The 10,133-nt window shown below is 36.7% G+C and overlaps 1 protein-coding gene across 4 annotated transcripts; it reads right to left on the bottom strand.

The window, feature by feature from the left end:
- Positions 1-244: 244 nt before the first annotated feature.
- Positions 245-9,793, bottom strand: LOC109241335. 4 transcript variants are annotated; one of them, XM_019408066.1, is made up of 8 exons: positions 9,635-9,793; positions 9,405-9,483; positions 6,984-7,130; positions 4,136-4,241; positions 3,551-3,724; positions 835-1,320; positions 666-752; positions 245-588 (listed from the first exon to the last, which is right to left on the bottom strand). In XM_019408066.1, exons 3-8 carry the CDS (start codon positions 7,029-7,031, stop codon positions 527-529), a joined length of 963 nt encoding a protein of 320 aa, XP_019263611.1. In that variant the 5' UTR covers positions 7,032-7,130; positions 9,405-9,483; positions 9,635-9,793; the 3' UTR covers positions 245-526. The 4 variants fall into 4 exon arrangements, with proteins under 4 accessions (XP_019263611.1, XP_019263612.1, XP_019263613.1 ...); XM_019408067.1 differs by having other exon boundaries at positions 6,984-7,081; XM_019408068.1 differs by lacking the exon at positions 9,405-9,483.
- Positions 9,794-10,133: the final 340 nt, after the last annotated feature.

Below are 10,133 nucleotides of genomic sequence, written 5' to 3'. Positions count from 1 at the left end.
AAGGTCAATTTTTTAAAACAAAAATCTCAATTTACAAGAAATTTCTTGCTGAATAATCTCACACGATAAAAACCATACAATCTCATATCCTAGATGAATAAATTAGAAATTGCCACCATATAACGCTTTATTCCTAAGACAAACCAAACCTCCTTTTACTGGAAGACAAATTGGAGGGCATAAAACTTTCAAGAACATATTTGCTTATATCATTTCTTACTTGTCCAAGAACCACAGGAATCAATACTCCAAAAGACGTCGCAGCACTTCAAAACTTTATCTACAAGCAATTGGACCTACAGAATGAAGCCATACCCAAAAAGTAATTCTGTAGCCATACCCAAAAAGTAAAAACATAGTCCTAGGTGCTAAACCAATTTATTAACATAGAGAAAAAGAAAACAGTCAAAACCACAACTAGTTTTGCTAAGGATGTTAAGCTAGAATATTCGAATAAATTATATCCTAAACCTGATAAGGTTACATAGTCGGGGTAAATGTGCAAGATGGTAATCTGAATGGTCATTCAATCACTAGAAAAATCTTCATAACTCAAGCCTTCTGATATAATATCCAACCCGTTAATGTCTGCCAAAAAATAGGAACAGATATAAGTACTGGTACACTAAGCTGAAGAATTCAATGTTACATGCCACACAACTAACCTTGATGTTCTGCCCTACCCTGAGGGTCCAAATAATTGTTAGTATCTGTTGCAAGGAATGCTGATCCAGAGTAGCCCTCTAGAATATCTGTATAGAACAGAAAGTCAAAACATATAAACAATGTAAAAGTGAGCAAGATATTAATCCAGAAGAGAAGACAGGCACAAACCAGAACTGTTACTAAAATCAGCTGTTAAGTCCGACAAACTGAAGTTTCGAGGAATCTGTCCCAAGAAACCAAAGGAAGAAGTATCAGCACCCAAGCCGTTTCCATTCAGAGCTTGTGAATTTGACCCTACATTGCTGAATGGTGGAACAGATGGATCCCCAATTCCAGGACGAGCCTCCAGGACATTGCTCTCACTACCATATAGGAAGCGTGAGTCGCCTGAATAACCAGCTGATTTGATCATCCCATCATTCGGTCCTTGCATCATTCCCAGGTTTGAGCTTTGAGACAATAGCATGCTTGGTGATACATCAATTCTTCTTGCATGAGCAGAAACATCGATAGCAGCTTGCACATATGATTGGACTGGGGATGCACCGTTTGTGTATAAATGAGGTGAATTGCCATTAATAGTCTGGTGCATGTTCTCAAGCTTTACATTTTGCCCAGCATGCTCTGTTGCTTGCCATGTTGGGTTCTGTGGCACTGTCAATATGTGATAGCACATAATTACTTTCCTTACAGTACAGGATTTTATTGGATGAAACTACGCAACGTTAAACAATAAAACAGGTATACAAATGTATAGGACGTGTTCAATTTCGCGTTGCTACAATCCACGCTGAATCCGGACAAACATAAAAAGGGAAAGCTAAAATAATACAAATACCATACTTCTCTCACGTTTGACATGAGACTAAAGCAAACAATCCAAAGGGAAAACAGAAGTGGATAGTTCGTTTATCCAAGACTGGAGTTTGTCTTCCGGAAACAAGAGCAGTAAACATGATGTTCTCAACCAAGCACCATTTGAACTCTCATTAGATGTCCTTCAAACTTCAGAAGAGATTAACAATCCCTGATAGAACTATTCTTCATAAAACAATAAGATAAAAGAAAAATTTTCCATATACACTTCCTAATCAGGTAGACGGCTTTCTTTACAATCCATAATAAAAGTGTGGAGCTTGATGATAGGCTATTCCCTACCTTTGCACTTAGCCATATGTCCAACAAGAGTTATCACAAGTGAATTTATTGTAACTAACAGCACAACCTGCTTTATAATGTTCATCAAAAAATCTGTCTTTCGATTTAGTATAATGCTAGTCAATCAAATGCAGAAAATTACCCAATATACATGATTAATACCAAATACACCATTACAGGTGATGGGGGTTCTCTTTTCTTATTTTTTTCTTTCCATTTTTTCTCCATTGGAGGGGGAGCAAGATGCTGTAGCAGAAAAAGCGCGGAAACAGAATATTTACTCATGACTTTAGCCACATGTGAGCTTAAATGGTTAGACCAGATGTTTCTACATTTGGAATGTCAAAGTGGTGAACTACTAAAACTGACTTTTAACAAATAAGCAGCACAAAGTATTGCTTCACTTTTCGTGTTTCACAAAAGAAGCAGATAGCAGTAGATTGCCATTTTATGATCAAGCCAGTATGTATTGCCACAGCTTCATCGCTTCAAATGACCAACTGCTGGATAACCTTATAAATCACTTCGAGGCTCCAAAATTAATCACACCAGCGACAAGGAGTGAATGATATATAAACTGCATCTTGAGGGGCTCATTTGAAATATTTTTAAGTATATATTAGTTAAAAGTTTTTATTAGTTTCTTTTTTTTTTAATAACCAAGTAATCTCTTATGAGTTAGTTCGCGCAATCTCAGTTGGCTTGCAGGTTGAAACTTGGGGAGTATGGGTCCATCCCTCTACCATGGTCCCTCTTAAATACTAGGCTTTTTGTCGATGGTAGAGTTCGAACTCGTGGAGAACCTATCCATACATACCCTGTTGTGTCCTAACTACCGAACCAAAACCATCCGGGCTAGATATGAAAATAGTATGTATCAATTAAGAAGATTTATGCCCGTAATATCTTTTCACATTTTGGTCCAAGTAAATGTTACTTAGGACCCAATATCTTACTTAAGACCCAATATCTTGAGGGAATAATCAAGCTGAACATTCCTAAAAATGTCTCATTCCTTTATCATTCAACAGTTTTTAAATTTGGAAACAAACCCAAGGGCATCAAGTTAAAGTACTTATGAATATAAGAACTAAAACTGTAAAAGCCTAGAAATGTACATTATCAGTTAACCGTAAGTCCAAAGATCAGTAATGTTGTCCTAATAAGATGGGATTGTCAATAATGTATTCAGGTGATTGAAGGATCTATCAACTTCATTAACTTCCAGATGGAAAACATTGGGATACGTATCCAATGATTTTGCAAGGAAAGATTTTGAGACTGCTAATATGATGCTGTAGAGAAAGCCAAAATTTCATTTATTGCTCCCTCTATTTCTATCAAACTTTTACTCAATTTCACATATGAAGATCCAGAAACTAATTTTATCATATCACCAACTTTGACAAGTGCCCACAGTCTCATATTGAAAACACAACCACAGCGCCCAAAGACAGATCCCTCTCGGATGCTTTTTCTGATAAAATCCTTCCCACAACTATCCATATGATTTACATTTCATCTTCCACTTCAAAAGCCTCAGACCTTTCCTTTGACTATCCAACCCAGAATCGTAATAGGGCAATTGTATGAAAAATTAAAGCAAGGAAGCTGAAAACTGGAAAAGGGTGGGGATCTATGCCAAATTTCACTATGGAAAAGAAGAATGATAGCAGAAAATTATTTCCAAGAAGACCAATAGGGATCTATGATATTCATGTCTTACCTGGTTGAATCTGAGATCCATTAGAAATGGGGACGGATCCAGTTGCATACATCTGCATTGCCTCGACCTGTCTCTGAAGCAAGTCATTGAATTTCTGAATTTGATCCTTCACTATCAACCTCAAATAATAAGCCCTGAAAAACTCCTGGTTTTCTTCTTCAAGCTTTTGCCAAACTGGAAAAGAGATCAGGATGTCAAATTTATCTTCCAGTAGACACACATGGAGCACATAGATCACAACCAGATACTTGAGATAAGAAAGGCCAAGCAGAGTCTGAAAGAAATTCTACAAATAATCTCAGATATTTTCATCTCTATCAGAATTAAGCTTAAATATTTGATTTTCGACAGGTAACTAATACTTCTCCGAAATATAAGTAGGGAGGAAACGCCTTCCATAAAAAAGGGAAATGATCTTCTAACAATTTTCTTCCTATAATAATGCTCATAAGAGGTCAATTTTTCTAAATTATTTCCTCGTGGTCATATTGTCTTCCAAATTCAGTAATTTTTATGGAACTTGAGAGAACAGATAAATATGTTACTCTGCAAAAAGAACAGAATGGTAAGAGAGAGAGTATGCACCAAGTTCGGTGAAATCAGGCTCAATCTTTGCCTGATGTAAGAGGGTGTTAACAACTTCCTTCTGGTTCATGTAAAGCTGTAAACATCTTTCTATGAGATTTTGCACCTGAAATCAAAGAAGGTCAGTGTTAGGAGAGTAAAGCTTGTGCAATGCAAGCAATTTCAAAATACAAAAGAACTAATTTTGAACTCCAAGTCATTATTAGTAAGAATGAAGTAAAAGATGCCAAAAGTCATCTCACCAACAAAAATTAAAGGTTCTAATTATTGCCATGAAAACCATTTTTTTGGGTTGGTTTGGGGGGTGGGGGGTTATAAATCGCCAGAGAAACCCTAAATAGAACAAGAATGGTAGCAACATTATCTGAAAGTCCTGAACTGAGAAACAGAAAACACGGAACTAGAAACCTATGACAGATTCGCATGTAATCAACTACATCAACACCTAGGATACAATATACTTTCCATATCAGACCCAAGAAGCCCATTTCCTAGAAGGTCCACCAGAGGATTGTAATGCTGTTCTTTATGATAATTCCCCATGGAACTTGGACAACATGTGAAATAGCAAACAGGTCCATAAGAATATTGCAGTATTCTCCTCTATGATAATCTAATTTAACCAGCGCGGAGGTAGGGTATTCTTTATGGGTTCGGCCGAACCCACTAGCTTTTGCGTAGACCCTTTATTTGTATTAGAAAATCTATTATATTTGTATTAATATATAATTGCGAACCAGTAACTAAAACATGCTATGGATTCGGTGTCAAGTTAGAACCCACAAACTTCAAATCCTAGTTCCGCCTCTGAATATAACCCTTCAAACAGGAAAGAGAACTCCATAGTTCCTTTTTCCTCCCTAATGATTTGTGACTCATATATCTACTGGAGACCGATAAATAAGCTAGATGTTATGGTTCTAAATATAGACTCTAACAGTGATGATCTGTCACCTAACCTATGACCACAAGTAAAGGTAACACAAAATAAATGGACAAAACTGGGAATCAGGCTAAATTAAAGGAAGATAATTTTCAAACAACAGTCTTGCTTGTTTCAAATAACAGCCTTGCTTGCATATTCTGGTATTTGCTTTAATTGAAATATACATTCTTGTTTGACAGGGTTAGGAAACAATTCTTGTGGGAGTGAAGTATCTTTTGCCTTGAAGTAACTTAGAGAGTGGTAAGTATCAAAAATTATATATAAAGATTATCAAATTATTCACACAACTCAATCAAGTACGTGCTCTATGATGATAGGCTATAATTGCATATTTTAGTCGCTTATTACACTCGAATTTACTGCACTTTAATTGAGTTTGCGCTTTAATCGCTAGTGTTTTGCACTAATTGTGTGTTTTATGCCTTGTAGGTGTGATTCCGAGCTATATAGATGTTATGGAATGAATTTAAGTGATTTGAAGCTTTGAAGTCTGAGTAAAAGCTCAAGGAATTAAGCCGGGATCGTGTTCGGGGGTCAAATTTGATAATTAAGTACGAACGAAGACTTGAGGAGGCATATTGCGCACTGTCTAGTAAAATAGACATAACTTTTTGCTCAGAACTCCATTTGGGCTCCACAATATATGGTTGGAAAGCTAACTCAAAGGGCTACAACTTTTATGTTTTACGTTTTTCCAAATTCCAAACGGAACAGTGTGAAAAACCGCGGTTCCACCGCGGTAGAAGATGGTCGCGGACAACTGAAGAATCAGAGGGCATGTTTGGCCGCGGTTTCACCGCGACCGCGGCAAAACCGCGGCAGGAGGCGGAAATTTCAGGGACTTATGTGCAAAACACGGGATTTTAAGCCCTAAACCCTATATTAAACCAAGGAGGTCGGCCAAGAACAAGAGAGGTCATATTTTGGACATAGATTCGACCTAAGGAGGCAAGAACACATTGGGAGCAAGGCGGAAAATTCTTCTACGAGTTTTTCCTTCCTCTTCCTATTTTTCATTGTTGGTTATGATTTTTAGTATTGTAGTTTTACATACTATTATGAATAGCTAATTTGTTATCTAGAGTTCTGATAGAACCTTTTGTAGGATAAATTCTTGTTATGTTTTTATATAGTTGAGCCATAGCTTTTCTCTATTTGTTCAACTACGTTTATATTGTGGTTGGTTGAAGAGCTCTCAATTAGCTGTGCCTATTTAGTATGCATAACTCGGGAGAGAGTGCATATTTAGGTAATTGTTGAACAACACCACTCCCAGAGTATATGAGGGATCAATAACCGAGGGTTTAAAGGTGGGATTAGGGATAACGAAGCCTTGGGTGCAATCTGAAGTGAGCTGTATTAAAAGCCAGCTAGCGTAGCTCGGGAGAGTGCGTCTAGTAAATTGTCGTAATTACTCGGGAGAGATTTACGGTAATAAGAGTGCTCATGATCGGTAGAGAATACTTAGGCGAAATTATAGAAGACATAGCGGGAAGGATTCCGACAATAGGGGAAATCATAACTCTAGACCTCCTTAATCTTTTCTCTAACCCTCAGTATCGTTAGTTCTTAATTTACTATTTTAATTTGTTAGTTAAGTAGTTAAACACAAGAATCTTAATATCTATAAGTTAGGAATTGTTCAAACTTGTCTTCTTGGTGATAGTGAACAACTGTAGCTAAACCTTAGTTCTCTGTGGGATTCGACTCCGGACTTGTAAACCGGATTATATTTGCAGCGACCGCTTAGTCCTTTTTATAAGGCATAGTTGGGCGTGATCACTCTATATGCTCAAAGAAAAATGTGTGCTCTATCTCTTTCCATTTGATTCGGGCATCCTAAAATGATTCATACAGAAAATAATGGGAAAGCCAATGTTATGATTGTAGCTCGATGCTTACCAGTTGTATATCTTCACGTGAGACTTTCTTAACCTCCCCACTAGACATTTTTCAATCTTCCAATACCAAATACGCTCAGCAGAAACTCGACGCAATTCCTGTTGACAAGACCCGGTAAAGGAAAAATCCACTACAATTGATTATCACCTGATAAGATATGTAACTTCTAGATAATTAGGATGTAGTCACCAAATCAACAACAACAACAACTACCCAGTAAAATCCCACCAGGTGGGGTCTGGGGAGGGTAATGTGTACGCAGACCTTACCCCTACCCGATAGGGCAGGGAGGCTGTTTCCGATAGACCCTCGGCTCAGAGAAAAAGAAAACAAGAACAGCAAAACACCCTAAAAAGAAAATTTAAACGAATACACAGAGAAGCTAGTAATACACATACAAAAGACACGACACTATGGCATCAAGCAAAACCACAGCAAAATGCAGGTAGTAGAGTTGAGGAGAAATATCTAAATGCACGTGAACATACATGTTAAGAATATCGTAGTTATATCGCAATATCAATTAGGGAGATTCATTATCAGTTAGGGTCAATTAAGAAGATGCTTTGCTTGTAATTATGTACTCTGTAAATTCCTTCTATTTTAGGATATTGTACATCAATGTTTAAACTGTTATTAGCTTGATGGAACAATCAAGCTGAAATATTTCCAAAACTTCTCTCTTTTCTCTGCATGGTACCAGAGACAGGATTTTAATCCCATCTGTGTAACTTCAATTTTTCCTATGTTCTACTGCAAAGGGAAAGAAAAATCAAATTGTGAGAAATACTTTTCTAGTCAATCTCGTATCCTACAATTACTGCTGTTAAATTTGCACGGCAGAAGTAATCATGTCTCTTCAGAAGTTCCAGTACAGTTATGGTTCACAAGTCAAGGATATGTTGACCACCTGATCAACCACATTGATTAAAGTAGATGCAAGACTGTGTAGTTTGCTATGGCATTCTCTTGACCCCCAAGCACAAATCAATTTCATTCATGAAAAACCAGTTGTAAGATATGGATTATGTCTAAAGCTTTGCATGCAGATTACTCTTTTGATAATGAGAACTTGAATACGGATTACATTCAGCGTATTATGTGGTAGCGTATGGACCTCTCTTTATACCTTGTTGAATATAGTATGAGTTCTACATAGAGCAGTGGAAAGAGCTACGGCAAGTTGGAAAATAAGAAAGATGGACTTCAGGAAAAGAGATGCATGGAAGGAAACTTCAGTATGTTGATGAATTGCAGAAAAACGAATAGAGGAACATGTGAAGGCATTGAAAGACAAATATGGAGAGGCAATAAGTCAAAAGGACATTTTGCTGATACTAACGTCTGCAGCAAGATGGCGAGTAACACTTAGGAGCTATGCAAGGAGAGAACAGGCAAAGTAACAGAAGAAAGAGAAATTCCAGGAACCTAAATCTTTCCCTTCAAAATATGCTAAGCTGCCAAGTGGTATGAAGCTTCAGCAGACCCCAGGCAGCAACGAACACTCATTATTCACCTCATAAAATCACTCCTCCAATATAAAAACTTAAACCATAAGTTACGGCAGAGCTAGGATTTCTTAATATTGGGCAAGGGGTTGAGGGGCATGAAGAGAACCTTTAACACATTTTTTGAGATAGGCAAGAACTTGTCCATGTCAACAAAGATATGATAGGTGAAGCTCGTATAATATGTTAAATTAAAATACAATGTTTCGCTTCATCTAGAAGTGATCTCTATTGGAGGCATGCTTCAACAGGAATCATACAAGGGTAGATTAGAAGCCTCTTGCAAATGCCCGCCCGTAACCCAGCAGATAAAGTACACCTCATTGCAGTAATTTGTACTTAACTCCATTACAAACCATAGACTATTAGTACAAGAATAGCTTCTAGACATCTCTCATAAACACTACATCTTCGCAATATTCTTTCAGCCTAAAATAATTATAGCTTCATTTAGACAGGTATCTCCTTGTAGAATGTTAGGTATTCCTTTATATTATCATAACTTCACAAGGTACTTGCATTGTGTTATGTATAGCATAACACAAAGAGAATCGAATGTAACAATCTTTTTTAAAAGAATTAACTTGGAAGCAATAACTACTCCAGGGATACCGAGAAGAGACACTTAAACATAACGAGTGGCAGAGCAACAACCAATGAAGGGGGTTCAATTGGATCTCCTTCGATCAATAATTATACTACGCAAATAGGAAAAAAATAAATAATTTTCATATATATGTACACTTTTGAATTCTCTCGACTTAATTTAGGTCGCAAGTTCAAAATTTTTGAATCCCCTTGTTAAAATTCTTGGCTCTGCCACTGAACAGAACCACCATAACTCTATATGATCTATAAGGAAAAATTTACATTTCAGAAAATGCAAAATAAACAACAATCAAATATTTCTCACCGTTTTCAAACATGTACAAACAACGCCTTAATCCCAAAAGCAAGTCGGAATCAGCTTATTCTGCTACATGAATTGCTCACTGTGCATGTTGCTCAATTTACACCCGTGTCAGTCCAATATTAATGTAAATAACTTTTTTCTAGCATAGAAGCTCTTTGAGTTTTCAAATGTGTTGAGTTCAAGATATAAAGGGCAATCATTGGAAAGAAAAAGTCATAACGAAACTTTACCTCTGTTACACTATTAGTTTGCGGAATTACCAAAGCTAGAAGAAAATCGCCGGCGAAGACAAATCGGAAAAGCCGCTGGTGCCGGCACTCTGATTCTGTTCACCGCTTCCTCGTTTTTTCTCTTTTCTGCAAAGTTGTTCGAAGAGATCACCGATGACGAGGTCCTTATACGGTGTCTATTTTCTCATATCGTTGTCACTGGGACCCCACAATTTTTGTAAAATTATGAATTGACCCCGGATTGCAAAATAGAAACAGTTAAGACAGTTACCTCTCCTTTTCAATAGTGTTTTACAGTTATAGGGATTTTTTCCACTATCCCTTTTTATGTTTGATACTCGGGATTATTATTCTATAGAAAATAATAGCGTAAAAACATTTGATACATTGCTTAGTAAATTATTGGTAAATTTCTATAGTAATTATAGATTGATTAAAATGGTAATTTGCTATAATAAGAAACTATTTTTAGCATTTTTGCTATATTTGTTTAGGTAAT

The sequence above is a fragment of the Nicotiana attenuata genome, unplaced genomic scaffold (genome assembly GCF_001879085.1).
Source record: "Nicotiana attenuata strain UT unplaced genomic scaffold, NIATTr2, whole genome shotgun sequence".
NCBI classification, from domain to species: Eukaryota; Viridiplantae; Streptophyta; class Magnoliopsida; order Solanales; family Solanaceae; genus Nicotiana; species Nicotiana attenuata.
Note: the sequence above shows the minus strand (reverse complement) of the source record. Positions and strands in the feature narration are given on the sequence as shown.